Below are 20305 nucleotides of genomic sequence, written 5' to 3' on the forward strand. Positions count from 1 at the left end.
ATGTCCAGCTGATGTCTCTGCCAAAGTGTTGGGCTTGGCTACTCCAGCCTATTGGTGTAAAAGAATCTGTCTTTAATTCTGTTGTCTTTGCTCCTATGAGTAGAAAAAAGATTTGACAAGTGAGGTGAGAGAAAGGTACGTGGCATTCTCTTACTAGGCCGGAGGCAGTGGGGACAGAAACTGGGAAATGACCAGAGGGGTGATGGCATTGAAGAGGCGTTCAAAGGCATAATTGCTCTTGCAGACCCTGACATCCGGTACTGTGTCTTGGCATCCTTGGATGAGCGCTTTGATGCACATCTGGCCCAGGCAGAGAATTTACAGGCCCTGTTTGTGGCCCTGAACGACCAGGTGTTTGAGATCCGGGAGCTGGCCATCTGCACCGTGGGCCGGCTCAGTAGCATGAACCCGGCCTTCGTCATGCCTTTCTTGCGCAAGATGCTCATCCAGGTAATGGTGTGACAGTCAGACCTAGAGGCAATGGGAAAGGGACTGTCATTGTGAGAGCGGTTTGGGGAAAGAGAGACGAGGACCGGGAAGGGGCAGAAAGGTCGAGATACCTGGTGAAAGCCACCTTTGGCTCCAAGAGTCCATGTTTTCCCAGCTTTGCAGTCGCAGTTCCAATGCTGATCACCTTGTAAGCCTCTTGGCAGTATGACTCCAGGGGCCTTCTTATCCCAGGCTAACCTCTTCTGCAGCTCTTCTCTTGTTCCTGGCAAGTCACCAGAGATTCCACTTCTTGGCCCTCTCCACTCAGTCTGCTTCAGAGTGTCAGTTTTCCCAGCACCTCTCTGTCCTTCCGCTCTCCTGCTCTTGCTGATGCCAGGTCAGGCACAGAGGCCAAGGATGAGAATGGTTCCAACATTGCTTCTCATGGTCATTGCCCCTGGTCTGTGCTCCCTGGCTTTCGTTCTTAAATAATGTCAGATGCCAAGCTAAGCTACTGGACTAGAATCAAAGGGAGCTTCAGATTGGCCTTGCTGTTCCATCTACTAGGACTTTTTTTTTTTTTTTTAAGTAGGCTCCACGCTGAATGTGGGGCTCAAACTCACAATCCTGAGATCAAGAGTTGCATGCTCCACTGACTGAGCCAGCCAGGCGCCCCAGGATTTTCAATTCCCGCTAAAATCTAGCTGCCCAGTTTTTGTCTCCACCTACCCACATAAGTTGTCTGGCCTTCTTGCGAGTGGTGCATGGTCTGGTCCTTCCTGCCTCGAGATCTTTCCACCCACCTCTTCTGGGTCTCAGTGTGCCTCACCCAGTCCTTTCCTGTCCCCTGACCCCACCCTGTCCCTCCCTCCCGCTCTGCTTCCTGACCCACCCACATAAAGAACGTAAACACAGAAATATCATTAACATACGTAACTTTCATCCTAGAGAAATGTCGTGTGTTCACAATCATAACTAAAGTGACTGTAATATCATCAGTCAACAAATTAGAGGATTATATTATGTTGGCACTTCTGTTTGTAGCCTAATGGTTTACTTCTTCAACTGCTGGCCTGTGATAGGAGTGCCTATCCTTTTAAGTCTTTTTTTAAAATACCTAAGGTTTTGGGAAGGAAAACAAATCATTGTTGAGCCTGCCAGCCCAAATCCTGCTTAAAGAAGCTTGATATAGAAATATCTCCTAACGAGAATATCAGTGTGTTCATTCAGTCAATAGATGTTTTGGACATCTTCCAGGTTCCAGGTCCTGCTGGGTGCTGGAAACATTAGCGAACAAGCCAGGCATGGCCTGTGTCTGCTAGAAGGTTACAATAAGCTGCCGGGCTATCAGGCCATCTCATTTTTCCTGATACTGGAGAATGTGAAGTACCATTGAATGAATTTACCATGTACTGAGCTTAGCCCTTGAAACCCCCAAATTTTTAATTTTTCTTGTTTTCAAATGTGGATACAGACCTTCACAAGTTGAATCACACATTTGCACTTCTTGGTAAGGGACATTACCTAAATGTGCTTTGGCCTTTTCCTCATGCCTCTCGATCATCAGAGGGGGTGTTGGGTATTGTTCTGAGGGCGCAGCGATGCTCGCTAGCTCTGGAAGTGAATTTGGGGATCTTTGATTTGGCCATTGGTGCTCCAGAGATTGGCACTCTCCTCTCGGGCATCTGTTCCCTGCCTGCCAGCCATCTCCTGGCTCACGTGGGTCTGTTCTCAGCATCCCTCTCTGTCCACTCTGGCTGGTGTCTGCTGTGTCGGGGGAAAACAGGCTGCTGGGGGGATCCAGAAAGTCAGGGTTATTAAATCAATAACCTAAGACAAAATATATTATTAAGTTGTAGATTCCTCCTCTGGGTAGCTGAGTTAACATGCACTTTTCTCACGGTTCAGAGATTTCCTTCTGGCAACTTCAGCTCGCCAGAAGTCTGTCTAAATTAAGTTGTTTATATCTGTGTCACGATGAGTAGAACGTGCTGATTTACTGGTGTTTTAAGGATGTCAGAACAAACATGTTATTTCTGTTCATCGAGGTCCAAGGGGATTCTGTTGATATAATCCCTCACTGTTTGGGTTTATCTAGATGTCCCTGAAACCACTACTGAGTATTAATATTTCTTTCAACAGCATAGCTGTTCTGACTGTTCTTTGATTCTTTGTCATTATTTATAGGCCCCCTTAGTGATTTGCTGTCCAGACAAAGATTTTTCTCGAAGAGAGCCCTTCCCTCGTTCCTCATTTCTGCACGCCCCTGCTCTCGCTGTCCCTGTTGGTATTCCCAGCCCCCTGGGCCTGTGCCGTACTGTTAAAGTTGTGCTTGGGGACAGCTGAGGGACCGTGGGGGCTGGGGCACTGTGGGGGCTGGGGCTGGTTTCCAGCAGTCTTTCTTCCCACCACTGCTGTGTCCCTGACTGTTGGCCTTTGTGGAGGATCCAGCAGCTACTTGATCCGCAGGCAGTTCTGGTTCCTTCCTCTGGTTCCCTGCCACGTTTCCCCTTTGATACACCGTTCCTCTCTAGAACTTCCTCTACCACACGGGCCTTTCTTCCCTGCAGATTCTGACGGAGCTGGAGCACAGCGGCATTGGAAGAATCAAAGAGCAGAGTGCCCGCATGCTGGGGCACCTGGTCTCTAATGCCCCACGGCTCATCCGTCCCTACATGGAGCCCATTTTGAAGGTAGCTCACAGAAGCTAGAGACACTGACACTTTCTCTCCGGGTCATCTTATGTCCGCTTCTTTGAGACAGTGGGAGCGTTTCAGTAGATAATTTCTTCGGCTCCAGGCTCGCGGTCAAGGGCCACATCAAGCATTCTCAGAAAGAATAGCGAAAATCTCACCAGTTGCAGGAAAGGGCTCTCTTTTTATAAGGAATAAGATACAAGCTTCAAGCACATCATCAAATGTGCTTGGAAAGGAGAAGTAGGTAGATAGTGGCATAAAATAGTTCCCTCAAAATGAAAAAAATTCGCTTTAAAATCTGAGTATGTTAGAGGCTTGTGAAATCTTTGAAAACTTGTGTGAATGTGGCAAATGATCAGAAGGCATGGGAAACATTTTTAAATCATGGTGTTTCTCAGCTTTCTCATATATCTAACTGGGCTCAGTATGGAGAAAAGTTTTAGAATCCACATTCTGGAGAAATTCTGGATTCACAAAGCCTAGAAGTTTTATCTAGGATTGAAATGGTCTCTCGGGTGAATTTTACTTACGTAAAAGAAAGGTTTCTAGTAGATTCTGTTCTGCATTCATTTTTATCATACCTTCTTTTCATAGGCTTTAATTTTGAAACTGAAAGATCCAGACCCTGACCCAAACCCAGGTGTGATCAATAATGTCTTGGCTACAATAGGAGAATTGGCTCAGGTAAGGGGACAACTGCATTTTCCATAGGATGGAAAGAATACTGTTTAGTCTCTGAGGAAATCAAAATACTTTGTAATGCCATAATCTCTAATCTTACCTACCACCCTCTTTTTCATTTTGTAGGTTAGTGGCCTAGAAATGAGGAAATGGGTGGATGAACTCTTTATTATCATCATGGACATGCTCCAGGACTCCTCTCTGTTGGCCAAAAGGCAGGTAAGTACTACTCCTCCCAGACTGAGCAGAACAGGCCCCTGGGAGGTCAGGGCCCTTGCCTTTCTTCGTCACTTAGTTAACCCAGAGCTTGGCACATAGTCTAAGTATTCAGAAGTATCTGTTGAGTAAAATGAAGAAAGATCTGGAGCCAGAATTAGCTGTCATCCTGACCTGGAGTCACTTTCAGTAATCATCAGGGCTGGCCAAGTGGCCTTTCCTCTAGATAAAAGAAAATCCAGATTATCTATCAGAACCCCAGCCCCTAGAGGGAAAGAGAAAGCCTAAGCCTGTGGCTGTGGAGGCAAGTAGAGCTTCAGCACACCCTCTCCCAGCCCTGGCTTCATTTTGTTTGGTCACCAAAGTCATTAGGTGACTAGACCAAAATTAAGAACAATCTTAATTTCCTTTTAAGTCGGATTTCTCCTGTTAATCACTAAGGATGTGGAAGGACTGTGTATTTCCTTTGAGAATGGTGGGGCTCTTCTTTTATTTTTATTTTTTTTTAAGATTTTATTTATTTGACAGAGAGAGACACAGCGAGAGAGGAACACAAGCAGGGGGAGTGGGAGAGAGAGAAGCAGGCTTCCCGCTGAGCAGGGAGCCCGATGCGGGGCTCGATCCCAGGACCCTGGGATCATGACCTGAGGCGAGGGCAGACGCTTAACAACTGAGCCACCCAGGCACCCTTCTTTTATCTTTTTATCCAGTCATTGTTGTATTGGTTTGTGGCCTTGTTTTTACACCCAGACTCTCAAGGATTTCTGTAAATGGTTAGTGCCTCTCCTGGAAACTTCTTTTCTTAGAAAAGCCTCTAATGCTTCATTGCAATCATTAAACAGTACAAACCATGCTTTCTCTTCTCTCTTACTGGCTCAACAAACCACATGATCTGTTGTTTGTCCAGGTGGCTCTGTGGACCCTGGGACAGTTGGTGGCCAGCACTGGCTATGTGGTGGAGCCCTACAGGAAGTACCCCACTTTGCTTGAGGTCCTTCTGAATTTTCTGAAGACTGAGCAGAACCAGGGTACACGGAGAGAGGTAGGGAACATGGCAAACTTGGTTCTTTAAAGACTTTGCTGGAAGACTGGAGAGAGATTGTGGCATTAACATGCTCTGACGGAGTGTTGATTAGATGTCCTGTCCTCCGTCTTGTTCTTCTAGCTGGTCATTCAGGTATGAACTGGGTGTCATGGAACGTGAGAGAACTAGTCATCAAACCTGTTGTCATCAGATGTTGTGATGAATGTTTTCTTTTTCCCCTCCCCTTTCCCACCCAGGCTATCCGTGTGTTAGGGCTTTTGGGGGCCCTGGATCCCTACAAGCACAAAGTAAACATTGGCATGATTGACCAGTCCCGCGACGCTTCTGCTGTCAGCCTGTCTGAATCCAAGTCAAGTCAGGATTCCTGTAAGTTGAGGGGAACCATGAGAGACTCGCCAAGTTCCTACCTCACAAGGCCCCTTGCTAGCTGTGTTTAGAAAGAGCCTTGGGCTGGATAACAAATTATAGCATATTGGCTCACTTCATGACTTCTGAATGGAAATCAAGTTTCCTCTTGAATCACAATAGGGATGCTGCTTCCCAGGGTGTCCAGAGTCCTTACATCTGTCCAGATTCTTTATCAAGGGTCAATAGGCCAAGTCTGTACCCACTTTTTGGTGCTGATGAGAGAGATGTGAATTATCACTTCATCACTTCTCTTTTTTTTTTTTTAAAGATTTTTTATTTATTTGAGAGAGAGAATGAGAGAGAGAGAGAGAGCATGAGAGGGGAGAGGGGCAGAGGGAGAAGCAGACTCCCCGCTGAGCAGGGAGCCCGATGCGGGACTCGATCCCAGGACTCCGGGATCATGACCTGAGCCGAAGGCAGTGGCTTAACCAACTGAGCCACCCAGGCGCCCATCACTTCTCTTCATCTCTGATTCTTTGTTAGTGGTTCTTTGATGTTTTCTATTCTCATGACACCCAAGGAGGAAGAGGGTAGAATTTATTCTCCCAGTTTTTTTTTTTTTTTAAGATTTTATTTATTTATTTGAGAGAGAGAGAATGAGAGACAGAGAGCACGAGAGGGAGGAGGGTCAGAGGGAGAAGCAGACTCCCCGCCGAGCAGGGAGCCCGATGCGGGACTCGATCCCGGGACTCCGGGATCATGACCTGAGCCGAAGGCAGTCGCTTAACCGACTGAGCCACCCAGGCGCCCTATTCTCCCAGTTTTAATTGCTAGGGAAACCCTGAGGCCAGGCTCAGGGGCATAGAGAAACTTGTAGCAGTCAGAATCCAGGGCTCTTTTTTCATCAGCTGTTCTGGCCTTGGAGGCACTCTGCCTTTTGACAAGTAGCGTGAGAGATTGGGTAGGGTATGGGGCTACGGCAAGTTTTTCTAGACTATACCCATTGTTCATGAGGGCGGGCTTATGTACGAAAGAATGAAGAGTTCAGCAGTGGCTCTCCCAACCATTCCAGCAAAATGTTATTTTCCCAAATAATTTGTTTCTATAAGACCAGTGCTCTAGCCCCTGAGCTATGGAGTCTTCTCCTCAAAATAATTTGTTTCTAAACTCTACGGATGGAATCCTATTGCTTCCAGTTCTTCTGTATAGTAGAGAAGCATAGCTCTGACGTTACCTTTCGGACCCAGAGTCTGAGCCCAGTCCCTGCAGGTTTCGTCCTTGCTCGGCGGCGCCAGTCCAGTCTCTCGGTGGGTCTAGTTCTTGGCCTCTTCAGTGCACCGCTCACCCTCCCCTTACCCAGTCTTTGAGAGCCTCGCTGTTAGGTCAGCTAGCATTTGCCGCTCCCTCATCTGACGTCCCTAGGGGGACCGAGCAGCTGTTGGACAGATGTTAGCCTAATTTGATTCCCTTTACTTTCATTTGGGGAAATAATTATTTTTATTGATGGTTTCAACTACAAAGTTGTCAACTGTAGTGATAAGAAGCGAAGTTAAACATAGCAATTTAAATAAAACCCATCATGTACCGTTTTAGGCTTTTGTGGTTGGGGTAATGGAACAGCCAAAAGCTCTTGAATTCTTCATGGTGAGAGCCTGTTCATGGGTTCCTAACATAGCCTGTATTCCCCATGAATGCTGAATGACTGTCTGGCTGTTTGTTGTTAGCCAGGTTCTGCTCCGAGTCAGAGTCATGGCACGTATAGCTCGTGATTGTTGCCATCGTTTTGTCCTAGCCGACTACAGCACCAGCGAGATGCTGGTCAACATGGGCAACCTGCCCCTGGATGAGTTCTACCCCGCTGTGTCCATGGTGGCGCTGATGCGGATCTTCCGGGACCAGTCCCTCTCGCACCATCACACCATGGTTGTCCAGGCCATCACCTTCATCTTCAAGTCCCTGGGCCTCAAGTGTGTGCAGTTCCTGCCCCAGGTCATGCCCACATTCCTCAATGTCATTCGGGTCTGCGATGGGGCCATCCGGGAAGTAAGTAGCTAAAACCCCACCCCTGCTCCTGAGCCCCACTTCCTACCAATGCCCCCTGTTGGCTGTTGGGCCAAGTACGTCCCCTCCCCCTAACTCCTAAGCCCTGAGGGTACGGGTTTAGTCTCCTGGATTATCCCCTCAGAATGGCTAAACGATGAGTGTGTGTTTTCGGGGGCGGGGGTGTACCTAGAGTTCAGTGCAGTTGTCCAATAGAATGTCCCACTGTGTGAACTTGTTGCTTCCTCGTGATTAGATTGAAGTCCATCAAGTCCATCATTTTTAGTGAGAATATTACAGAGGTGACATTGCATACCTCTTACCGGATCTCGTAAAGTCAGCTTCTCCCATTAGTGTTGATCCTGAGTTTGAGCACGCAGTTAAATTGGTCTCTGTCAGAGCTCTCCATTGTAAGGTGCCTTTTTCTTGAGTCATTAAGTAATCTGGGGGTGATACTTTGAGACTGCGACAGTCCTGTTCCCTATCTTCGACCCAGTGACTGAGCAGCTGTGGATGATCCTTGCCTGAATCCGTCATCACACTGGTTGCAAAGTAAGGACTTTCTAGTTCTACCATTTCTTCTCCTTTTAACAGCTGGCCCTTTCCTGTAAGGTAGAAATTTCCCCCTTTCCCTCCCTGTTTCTCCCTTTTGCTCTCTTTTCTTTCTCTAAACTACACAACTTGCAGAGTGGTTCTATGATTATTTACCTAGGCCACGACTGGCCGCAAACCTCAATAAAGCTCAAGGGGTCGCTTTTTTTTTTAAGATTTATTTATTTGAGAGAGAGAGAGAAAGCATGTGTGTGGATGAGCAGGGGAAGGGGCAGAGAGAGAGAGAGAGAGAATCTCAAGCAGAGCCCCGCTGAGCATGGAGCCCTGACTTGGTGCTTGATCTCAGGACTTTGCAATCATGACCTGAGCCGAAATCAAGAGTTGGACGTTCAACCGACTGAGCCACCCAGATGCCCCTTGAATTAATTTTTCATCAGTTTTTTCCTCTGTGATTATATATTCAATTTGGTGTACATTTAGAGTAAATAATATCTTTTTAGAAAGTATATTTTCTAATTTTGTGCCTGGAGTACAGAAGTGCAGTTTATGTACTCAACCTCATTGAATTCTTACTAATTCTAATAACTAAATTTCCCCAGCTCTTCACTGTAGATAATCATATAGTCTGCAAAAAGAGAAAGTTCTAGTTTTTTGTTTTAATCTGTAAACCAGTTACTATTTTTCCTCATTTGCATTTCTACGACCTGTACTACAATGTTGGTTAGACTCTGTGAAACTGGAGATCTTTAATCTTTTTCCTGATTTCAGTGGGACTGCTGTTAAGAATTACCCACTAAGTATAATGTTTGCTGTAGGTTTTTGGCAGGTAGCTTTTTAAGGGTTATAAATGTTCCCTTATGGTCTTAATTTGCTAGTTTTTATCATGAACGGGTATTAGATTTATCAAATGCCTTTTATTTGTCTGGTGTGATTATCATATGTTTTTTTCTCTTTCAGTGTGTTAATATGTTGAATTACATTGATATATGTTCTTTTTTTTTTTTTTAAGATTTTATTTATTTATTTGACAGAGAGAGAGAGCATAAGTAGGCAGAGTGGCAGGCAGAGAGAGGGAGAAGCAGGCTCCCCGCTGAGCAGGGAGCCTGATGCGGGGCTCGATCCCAGGACCCTGGGATCATGACCTGAGCCGAAGGCAGTCGCCTAACCAACTGAGCCACCCAAGCGCCCCGCACTGATACATGTTCTAATGTTGAAATATTTTTTGAATTCTTATTTTAAAACCATTTTGGTTATGATGTATTTTTTGATACATTGACTTTATATCTAATATTTAATATCAGTTTGGGTTTTTTTTAAGATTTTTATTTATTTATATGACAGAGAGCGAGCACAGGCAGGGGGAGCAGCAGCAGAGGGGGAGGGAGAAGTAGGCTCCCCGCAGAGCAGGGAGCCCGATGCGGGGCTCGATCCCAGGACCCTGGGATCATGACCTGCGCTGAAGGCAGCCGCTTAACTGACTGAGCCACCCAGGCGCCCCTTAATATCAGTTTTTTTTTTTTTTAAAGATTTTATTTATTTATTTGACAGAGAGGTAGCGAGAGAGGGAACACAAGCAGGGGGAGTGGGAGAGGGGGAAGCAGGCCTCCCGTGGAGCAGGGAGCCCGATGTGGGGCTCGATCCCAGGACCCCGGGATCATGACCTGAGCCGAAGGCAGACGCTTAACGACTGAGCCACCCAGGTGCCCCTTAATATCAGTTTTTTACATCTATTAATCCTGAGTAGAATTGGCCTGAATATATATATATATATATATTTTTTTTTTTTTTTTTTTAACTACAGGTTCCAAGATGCGTTTAGTTTTTCTGTTTCTTCTTAAAACAGTTTTGGTCACATTTTTCTAAGAAATTATTCATTTTTTAAAAAGATTTTATTTATTTATTTGAGAGGGAGAGCAAGCATGAGCAGGGGCAGAGGGAGAGGGAGAAGCAGGCTCCCCACCGAGCCAGGAACCCAACGTGGTGCTCGATCCCACAACCCCAGGATCATGACCTGAGCCGAAAGCAGATGCTTAACCAACTGAGCCACCCAGGCATCCCTAAGAAATTATTCATTTTATTTACTTTATGCCTATAGATTTGCCTTTTCAGGACATTTCATAGAGTTAGAACCATATGTGGTTTTTTTGTGTCTAGCTTGTTTCATTTAACATAATAATACTTTTGGGGTTCATCATGGATCAGTAGTTCATTCCTTCTTCGTAGCTGAATAATAATTTAGTGTCATTATTGCTTAGAGATAAGTGTTTTTAATGTTTCCTATGATTTCTGTTTTCACCATTGAGTTATTTAGAAGTGGATATTTTAATTTGCAGATTTATGGGGTTTCAAATTTCTTTTTTGGATATCTGTTTCTAACTTAATTGCATTGGGTTTATGATTCTTTGATGTTTGCTGAAACTGCCTTAATAGTCGAATGCTTGATCCATTTTGATGTTTCCTCTGTGCTTGGGAATAGCAGGTATTTGCTGATGTTACGTGCAAAGTTCCATGTATGTCATTAGATTTAAACTTAATACTTACTGTGTTCAAATTTTTTGTATTTTTATTAATTTTTTGTTTGCTTCATCTATTACTGAGAGAAGTGAGATAATCTCCCCTTACAGTGGTGGATTTATTAATTTCTCACAGTTTAGTCAGTTCTGTTTTATATATTTGGGGGAATATGTGATCTATCTAATTATCTTTCTATCTGTTCTCCTTTTTCCCCCACTTTTTTTTTCATGCCATTTATTTGTGGAAGAAAGCAGGTCATTTGTCCTATAGAATTTCCCATTCTGGATTTGGCTGATTGTATCTTCAAGATATCTTAAATTCTTGTAAACTGATTAGATTTAGAGTCGATTAAATTCAGCTTCCTTCTTTTGGCAAGACATACTTCATAGGCGGTACTAAATACTTCAAATACTAACAACAGTTAGTAAGCAAATCTTTTCTAAATCATCTCAATTTCTAGTGATGTTAAGGTTAATCAGTGGGCTCACGTACTGTGATCCTTTGTTCCCTGTCAGCCTTTCTCCTAATCATTTTAGTGTTCATTGAAGATTGTTTTCTAGAATAATTATTTAGTTAGCAACTGGAAAGCTGTGATTTTCTAATTATATTATTCCTAGATTTATTAGTTAGTGATCATCTATAAAGAACTTTATGTTGTCAACTATTCATTCAGTTAATTTGAAGTATAGTTCATACAGGGAGGGAAGAATAAATGCGTGATTCTTTACTTTTATTTATCAGTTTTTCAGAGTAATGAATCAAGTCCCTTGCAACTTCTCAAAGGTGACTCAGGCACTACCCCACAACCCCTACTGTTTTTGGAGTATCATTATCAACTCATGGAGCTATATATAGTATTTTTATTCATTGAAGGCACTGTTCTTTCTCATGATCTAATTATCCTAATCAGCCTGGCTGTTGTGTTCTTTTTACATTGGCCAATGGTCTTAGTCTTTGATTGTTTTTTTGCTTTCTGGCAAAAAAAAAAAAAAAAAAGCTATTCTGAGCTTATCAACTACATTTCACTCAAGCCTGGGCATGGCCACTTCCAAGGAGTTATGGTTTCTTTAAGTGAGAAATGGTACTTAGAGACTGCAGTTGGTGTGCTGGGGTGCTCATTGCTATTGGCATATCGTTGTTTCTTGGCCATTTCAGTGAACGGAAACAGAAATAAGTAATTTTTAGAAAGAGGAAACACAAGTCTTGAAGTAATACAGATTTTCCAATGCAAATTTAAGATTTAAGAGCTCTTACTTTGATTTTATATTTGTTTCTCACACTGAAAAACTTGTTACTTGGTTCTGACATTTCTACAATTACATGCTTTATCTTGCAGAATACATTCTTGTATGTATCTTGTATACATATAAATGGTAAATGACCAGTATTAGTAATAACGGTAAGGCTACTGAATGCAATTCAAGGTTTTTTATGATTTTTTTTTTTTTCTCGTTCTTAGGCTGTGTCCTTTCGGGGATAAACACCAAAATACTGTGTTTAAAGTCGCTTGAAATTCATCTTTGAGTGATTGTGCAACCAATTTGATTTATAATTAAATTTGTTTCTGTTTATTTTCAGTTTTTAGAAATTTCTTTGAGGTTTTCCTAATTTGAGTTTTATTCTAATTATGTAAGACATTAACACAGTTCCAGAGCCGAAACTATAAAATATGTTCAGTGAAGTCTAGCTTCTCTCCCCGTCCGTATTACCCTGTTTCTTCCTATAGCGTTTCCTATTGCTTCTATAACAAATTCCCCACCAACATCATGATTTCAAACAGCACTGATTTATCATGTTACAGCTCCGTAGGTCATAAGTCTGACAGAGGTCATGCTGAACCAAAATTAGGGTGCTGTTGAGGCACATTCCTTTCTGGAGGCTCTAGGGGACAGTCCATCTCCCTTGTTTCTGGCTTCTACGGCTGCCCACATTCCTTGGCCCTCTTTCTCTGCCTTCAGAGTCAGCAACATTGTGTCTCTCTGACCCTTCTTTTGCTGCCAGATCCTTCTCTCTGCCCACTGCCAGCCAAGGTTCTCTGCTTTTAAGGAAGAATCTCCACACATCAAAGTCCCGAACCTTAATCACATCTTCAGAAGTCCCCGTTGTCGTGCAGGGTCATTCATTCGTGGGATCTAGGGATTAGGGCACAGACATCTTTGGCTTACCATTATTTTGCCTACCACACTTCCCCCCTAAGGTAACTATTTGATCATTTTTCAATTTATGTTTTTGCTGTTTGTTTTTGAAAGTGTGAGGAAATCCATATTCCCCCGCCTTCCTGCCACAGAAGAGAACATAATGGAAACTCTGTTGTGCGCCTGCTTCTTTTCACTGTCACGGCGGCACGTCGTGGGGGTCCTGTCGCTGCAGCACCAAGGCTGCGGGCACCCCTGTGAGGTGATGGCGCCCCGCTGCGTGCACGGTCCACAGCTGTTGAACCCGTCCTTGTGGGTGAACGTTTGCGTCTTTTCCATTCTTTTGATACTTAAAATAATCCTGTAACAAAAAGCCTTGTATGTACATCATTTTTACTTTTTTTTGGTACTTGATTGGCCTTGCTTTTCACATTTTTTTTTAATTTGTTGTTTTGTTTTTTTTTTTGTAATCTCTGTGTGGGGCTCGAACTCACGACCCCAAGATCGAGAGTCACACACATGGTCCTCCGACTGAGCCAGCCAGGCACCCCCTGATTTTTTTCCACTCAGATCTTTGAGCTCTTTGGAATATATTCCCCTGTACAGGATGAAGGATGGATTCATTTCATCCTTCTCACCCTTAGATTTTGCCTCACATACCTAACTTTAATACCTAATTTAAAAAATTAATCCATATCTCCATCTTTCTCCTGAATAACATAGAAAACTTAGAGTGACTGCTCAGACTATCTCCTTCCCTCTTATGTAGTATCACTTTTTTTTTCTGCCGTCAAGCTAAACATCATCACTGTTTTATGCAGACATACTTGCCGTCTCGATTCTCCGTGTTCTGTCTCCCACCTCGGGGCTTCCTCCAGGATCATTATCCTTCTATTTCACCCTCTTTTTAAATCTTTATTTAGCTGAGGATACAATTCTGGGTTCTCCTGCAACTGTAGATATGATCCCACGCATTCTGATTTCTTTTGTTGTTGAGAAATCACGATTCCTTTTCACTTCACCTCACTTTTCTCAGTGGCTATTTCAGATCTTCTCATTGTGTTTGTTGCCCCAAAGCTCCACTATTGTGTATCTAGGTACGGATTTCCTTCTCACATCCTGTTTGAAATTTGTGGACTTCCTGAATATAAGGATCCCACCCCTCTGTTCTTTCCTTCCAGAATTTGATTCACACGTAGAGCTCACTCTGTCCTTAGTGTCTGTTAGTTTCTTGTCCGTATTTTTCAACTTAATCTCTTGGAGATCCATTCTGGATATTTCTTCACATCCCTTTTCTGTTCACTAATTCCTCAGCTGTGTCTTTTTGACCTGTCCTTGAGTTTTTAGTTTCAACCACATTTTTTTAGTATCTAAAGTTATAGTAGGTTCTTTCAAATATGCTTAGTATTTTTGGGTGGTATCCTGTTCTTTGTTCATTTTTTAAAATCTCACATTTATTCCTTTAAGCATTTTAAACCGATTTTATATTTTTCATCCAAGAATTCCAATATATATATAAAATCTGTGATGGGTCTGATCCTGCTCTTTATTGTTTCTACTGAGTCACACTGGCAGTGGTCTATCTTTAGTGTCTTATACTTTTAGATCATGTATCCTATGCAGCTGGGCATTTCCTGGAGCAGTACTAGAAAATCTGCTCTCAAGTTGCATCTGTCTGAAGAGGATTTGTGTTTGCTTCTACCATGTGACCCAGGAGAACTTTAAGTTAATTTCTTGGCTTAAGAGTTTCTCAGTCCACACAGATAGTCAAAATAACCCCCTAAACTCAATATGAGATTGACCTGAGATTACAAGCTCTTGGGAGAGACTTTTTCCTACCTAGACTCCACAGCAAGACTGACAAATGTCTTTGTCTCCTTTTGCCAGTGGACAGATTTGGGGGAAGTTGGGGGTCACCATTTCTCTTAATACATAGCCCTCTGAAGGTCTGGCTTTCTGTAAAAGGTTTTGGTTCTGATGATGCAATAACAGTATTTGTTATTGTTTGTCTTTAGGGTTTTCATAGTAGGAGTATCTAACCCACCATGTTTTCAAGAACAAAATGATATATTCTTTTAATATACTAATGTCTCGGGGGGAAGAAAAGAGAAGAAAAGCTTATGGAAGAATCTAAGGGAGAAGAAATAGAGGGCGCTGCTGGGCTCCTTACTGTGAGGGAGGCACTTGCTGTGGGCATCTGTCCTGTGGCTCCTGCAGATAGCTTAGTACCACCGGGCTTCCCTATTACACCTACTGTGAAATGACAGCAGGGGTCAGGAGGCTCTGTCCTTTCAGTCTCATGGTTTTCCTGACCTCCCTGCCATCCCCAATGCCCTGCTTCTCCTCCAGCTTCTATTTTCTGCCTTCTTTCAGGTTTCACATAACAAAAATTTAGCTAAAGAAACCATTAATCTTAGCGTCTCACGTCCCTTAATCTCTGGAATGTCCTTTTATAGAGACCATTTCACAAAAAGGGCCAGCAGCGATTTGATGAGGAGGCTCCCGAGCGGTAGGTAGGGATGGCTGTCCTGAGTTGAGTCGAACCTGTGCCATGTGGTGGGCAGGTTTGAACCACCTTAGAATCCATTGGTGTCCTTGTCATTGGAGAAGGCATCCACACTCCCTTGGAGCCCAAGCCTGTATGTCCTGTGAGTCTCACCTCTTCAGGTAGTGAGTCCGTAAGTCTGTTCCTCGCTATTTGAAAGAACACTTTTTCACTTTTTGTTTTTAATCCTAACTTGCCCAAGTTACCAAATGCAGATAAGAGTGAAAACATGTCTGTGAATTGTGTAAGACTGATGAGTCATAGACCTGTACCCCTGAAACAAATAATATATGTTAATAAAAAAAACAGTAAATTTTTTAAAAAGTGAAAATATGTATGTTCATTATGCTAAATTGTCTTATTAATAAGAGGAGGCAGAGGCATAGAGAGCTAGAAGAATCTTTCGGGGAGGGGAGTTTAGAATATGATTTGCTATTGCATATTGACATGTAGCACTATCTGAAGATCACTACAAAATAAAAACCATACCCTAAAGACATCTTTAGCCAGGAAAGTAGCTGGATTGCCTTTACCCAAGCCTTTTTATTCCCACCTTGTTTTAGTGGATGGCATCCCTTCTTACAGCTGCACCGTATCAGCCTGAACAGAATCTCCTTATCCCATCCCTCCCCCAGGTTGCTTACTGTTTTTTAAATTTTTTTTAAAGATTTTATTTATTTATTTGATAGAGAGATAGAGAGCACAAGTAGGCAGAGCGGCAGACAGAGGGAGAGGGAGAGGCAGGCTCTCCACTGAGCAGGGAGCCAGATACGGGGCTCAATCCCAGGCCCCCAAGGTCATGACCTGAGCCGAAGGCAGATGCTTAACAACTGAGCCACCCAGGCGCCCCTGCTTACTGCTTTGGGGCACGGTTTCTCAGAGATAAACAGTTACCTCATGAATTAAGATCTGATTAATTGAGTTAATTACTACACATGAACCACAATACCCGTAATAGTTAGCCGTATTTATTTTAGAAAGTAAGTGGTAGTGAATTAGAACTGAAGAGACAAAAGATACATTTACAGGTGATTAAAAATTTCATGTCCATTTTTAAGTCTTTAGTCACTCCGCGAATCCTTCAGTGATAGCTGGTGTTCATGGAGCACTTCACGGTATTCACATCTGGTGCTAGTGCTTTCCATGTGTTCTCCCATTTAACTTGAAGTAAGCCCTGCAGACAAGTACTGTTACCTGCATCTTCTCCCTGAAGAGGCTGGGCGCAGAGAGGTTAAATGAAGGTCATAGAGTCAAGAGGTAGCATCGAGGCTCAGGACAGCCAGTCTGGCCCCAAAGCCTGGCTCGCCTGGTTGGGGTGTAAAGCTACTGAGAGTTGTTTTTAGCCCCCACCACAATCACCACCAAAGGCTTTCAATTGGGTTTTTTTAGACTTACACTCAGTAGATGAATGGTGTGGAAACCAGTTCCATAGTGGTGTTCGTTTGTTCCCACGGACTTAGGGTAACCCTGGGAGCTCTCCGTCCTTCCTGATGCCAACTTGCTGACCTCTTCTCCATTCCAGTTCCTGTTCCAGCAGCTGGGAATGTTGGTGTCCTTTGTGAAGAGCCACATCCGACCTTATATGGATGAAATAGTCACCCTCATGAGAGTGAGTAGAAGTTAGTGCTTTGGCCGGTTCATCAGTGTTTGGGTCAAGGAACATTCAGAGGCAGGTTTGGAGAGCACGGACATTTTTGTCACGGGTCTTCATAGAGCTGTTACAACAGGAGTGTAAAACGTGGGGCAGGGTGCCCTGGTGGGTGATGTCAGAGGAGGGGGGCTGCTGCCGCAGGCTCCGGCCCCTCAGTATGAGCTGTGAAGTTGGAGGAAGAATCCTGAAGTCCTTGTTCTGCCAGAAATAGACTTGTGAGTTCTCTGCCTCACACACAACAAAGCAATTTCACTTTAATATCACAACAGTGCTTTACTGTTCCCATGAAAGCCCTCCTTCTTACGGCCCATAAAACCACGGCCTTAAGAGAGGCTTGGGGATTGGGTTTCGGTAGTGCTATTAAATATGATGAACTCCTGTCAGGCACTGAGGAAGAAGGCGAGGCTTTTCCCCACCGCCTTTAAGAACATAAATGCCACCTTCTGGCTACAGCTGCACCTGAGGAAAGGCTCCCGTCCCAGATTTTATAACGTGCTTTAAGTAGGTGCGGAGGACTCCCCTTCGGCGGCAGTATCGTTTTTCTGTTTAAGGGGGAAGCCTGCTTCCTGCTGTTCTGTATCATTTAAATGTCTCTTGGGAAGCTTGCTTTGCAGAGATAGCTGTGCCCTCAAAGAATGGGAAGACAATTCTTCACTGGTTTCTGCTCCTCTCTGCCAGCCCTTTGTAGTTAGCTTGGGAGGAAGCAACAGGACTAAAATCAAAGTGGCTGACTTCAAAACTGGGACTTCCCTGAAACTGGGTCTCAGAACTGAAAAACTCCTGTCTGTACAAATAATGAAAACCACTTGCTTGCTCCCCAACTCCTGCGGCGGAGGCCTCTGGACAAGGAAGTTGAGCAGAGTGCTGGAGAGCTGATGGACTGCCTGGGGGAGGGGCCCAGCAGGCAGCGGTGTACTTGTGGTTGGAAGCAGAACTAATCAGAGACTTAGTCCCCCCAAAAGACTTAGGACCAAAACACAGAAGTTTGAGGCAGGGAGCTTCATACTTGCAAAATGCAGCTTTCATTTCCTCCAAGATGGGTAAGGTGCACCAGGGGCTCTTCCTTTGACTGCTGACCCAGGGCATTTTAATGAGTGCCCCTGAGCCTGGGATGAGGACAGTCTCTTAACAATGATCCTTGGGCAGGCTACCTGGCTTCTTTGAGGGAGAGAAGTCGCTGTAAGAAGCCAACAGTAATAGAGTGGAGAGCTAGATGAGTTTTCTCTAAAGAAGGCAGCATGCGGGCCAAGTGAATGCACATCAGACCGACCATGGAGTTTATAAAATCGGAGATGTTTCTTTGGCAGAGGTTTTTATCTAGAGAAAATCGCTTTTTCAGAGAAAATACCTCTCTCTCCGAGCAGAGAGAAAGTTTTACCGGCATCTTTTAGTATGGTTTTTACTTTCTAGACTATTCTGATTTTTAAGACATTTTTTAATAAAAATACTTTATGCTTCTGTAATGCTTTTCTTCTGAGGGGTTGGTTTTTTTTTTTTCCCATTGACTTTACTCTGAATTAGTTGAGGGCCCCTAAGTATGAATATGCATGTGTTGCCATCATTAGTAGGGCTAATCTATCATCATCAAGTCTCCTTCTCTGGAGGTTTCAAACAAGGGAGTAGGCAACTCTCTTTTTGAGTTGATTTGAAATGACAGCTTTTCCTGGAGTCAGAAAGTCGGACCAATTTGGGGTACTGAGGCAGATTCTGTGGCCAACTGGCCAAGTTTTTACTTTAGTAACTTACGTGGAACATAACTATGCAGGTATAGAAAAAGTGCTTTTGTGGCATCATCCAGGCCTGAAAATGATTTGGAACCAACGTCAGGTGCTGTCTATATCTAGCAGTATTTAGACTAGCAAAGTCTAAATCCAGGAAGGGCAAGAAACTTTGTTAAACTCTGGAATCATCTTCTGGTAGAGAGTGGCTGGTACCCAACGTAGAGAATCCACCGTGGGCGGCCTGCGAGCCGCTTGAGTAAAGTAAACCTACTCATTCATTCACTCTGTAAACGTGTTCGGGTGGCTGGACAATGCCAGGTGCTGTGCTAGGTCCTAGGGAGACAGAGGTGGCTCAAAGGGGTTTCTTGCCCGTAACTAGTTTACAGTCTAGCAGAGAGAAGGTGGCAAAGAAAATGAAGTTACTACAGGTACTAGAAAAGAGGGGGGCAGAGGGACCCAAAGTGTGTAATGGAAGGAGAACAGGAAAGCCTTCGTGGAAGTGAGGCTTGAGCCGGGTCTAGAAACACAGGGCTTAGCTGAGCAAAAGGTGGAGTTCTAGGCAGAGCGCAGCACAAGCAAAGCACAGAGGAACAAAGGAGCCTGGTGCGTTTGGGGAAATGCGGTTTAATTTGTTCACTGTAACTGTGACCTAGGATACAAAGAGGCCTGGGGAGAGGAGGCTGGGGAGGGAGTCTCTCTTGGGGCAGACTGTGCTCACTACAGTTTTGCTTCTTTTGGTCCATCTCGGTTCCTTGATTCCTAGTTCAGCAGAAGAGCACCTGGCTTTGCTTCTCTCTCTCTTCTCTCTTTATAGGAATTCTGGGTCATGAACACCTCGATCCAGAGCACGATCATCCTTCTCATTGAGCAGATTGTGGTAGCTCTTGGGGGTGAATTTAAGCTCTACCTGCCCCAGCTGATCCCACACATGCTACGTGTCTTCATGCATGACAACAGCCCAGGCCGCATCGTCTCCATCAAGGTGAGTCCAGAAAGGTGTCCTCTAGAGAGATTCCCAGCATCCGTCAGAGTCCAGGGATGATCAACTAAGAGGCAAGACCCTGGTCTGAGTGACAGGATGGTGCTTGATCCACAAGATCGAGTCCAAAGAATGCTAATACCCGATGTGTGCAGTTGACAGGATGTTTACAGTCCTCTCTTGATTGGACTTGTGTTTTCTCTCTTTTATTGGATTATTCTTGGTAAACATTTTATCCCGGACCCGTTCTCCTATTATCTAGCAACTGATTCTTTATCCATTGAAATAAGCTCAGAGAAAGCAAAATAATACACAAGCAAAATAAAATGGGGGAGAGGGGGAAGGCTACCGAAAGAATGTAGCTCAAGGCCACTTACTGAAGGCTTTTCAAGAGTCCCCACAGAATTCGGAATTACCCACACCCTTGCCCCACTCTGCATGCTTGGTACCTGCCTTTATTTGTTCATCACTGGGGCATTTGCTCTCTTTTGCAGCTGTTGGCTGCCATCCAGCTGTTTGGCGCCAACCTGGATGACTATCTGCATTTGTTGTTGCCCCCTATCGTGAAGCTGTTTGATGCCCCGGAAGTTCCACTGCCGTCTCGGAAGTAAGAACTTGCACTTTGGGACTAAGCAGCCATCGAGCTTTTCATGTTTGGTTAAAAATGTCCTTTTCTTAAGTTCCCATGCCATCTTTCCATTTTTTTGTTACCTCAGCTCTCTTTATTTTAGTCCAGAAATGCCCCAGGCTTCT

General features: G+C 44.1%; 1 protein-coding gene across 6 annotated transcripts in view; it reads left to right on the top strand.

The window, feature by feature from the left end:
- MTOR (mechanistic target of rapamycin kinase) overlaps positions 1 to 20305 on the top strand; it is a 124292-nt gene that overhangs the window by 21946 nt on the left and 82041 nt on the right. For all 6 annotated transcript variants that reach the window (XR_004681791.1, XM_035019805.1, XM_035019803.1 and 3 more), the window contains 10 exons: positions 245 to 450; positions 3000 to 3122; positions 3720 to 3809; positions 3933 to 4025; positions 4930 to 5064; positions 5304 to 5433; positions 7208 to 7458; positions 16724 to 16810; positions 19388 to 19555; positions 20047 to 20159. Coding sequence is in view for 5 of the 6 variants with exons in the window: in XM_035019805.1 (XP_034875696.1) it covers positions 245 to 450; positions 3000 to 3122; positions 3720 to 3809; positions 3933 to 4025; positions 4930 to 5064; positions 5304 to 5433; positions 7208 to 7458; positions 16724 to 16810; positions 19388 to 19555; positions 20047 to 20159 (1396 nt within the window). In the remaining variant the exon portion in view is untranslated. The remainder of the gene's footprint in view (positions 1 to 244; positions 451 to 2999; positions 3123 to 3719; positions 3810 to 3932; positions 4026 to 4929; positions 5065 to 5303; positions 5434 to 7207; positions 7459 to 16723; positions 16811 to 19387; positions 19556 to 20046; positions 20160 to 20305) is intronic.

Source organism: Mirounga leonina, unplaced genomic scaffold (assembly GCF_011800145.1).
Source record: "Mirounga leonina isolate KUSES-001 unplaced genomic scaffold, KU_Mleo_1.0 Mir_173, whole genome shotgun sequence".
Lineage (NCBI taxonomy): Eukaryota > Metazoa > Chordata > Mammalia > Carnivora > Phocidae > Mirounga > Mirounga leonina.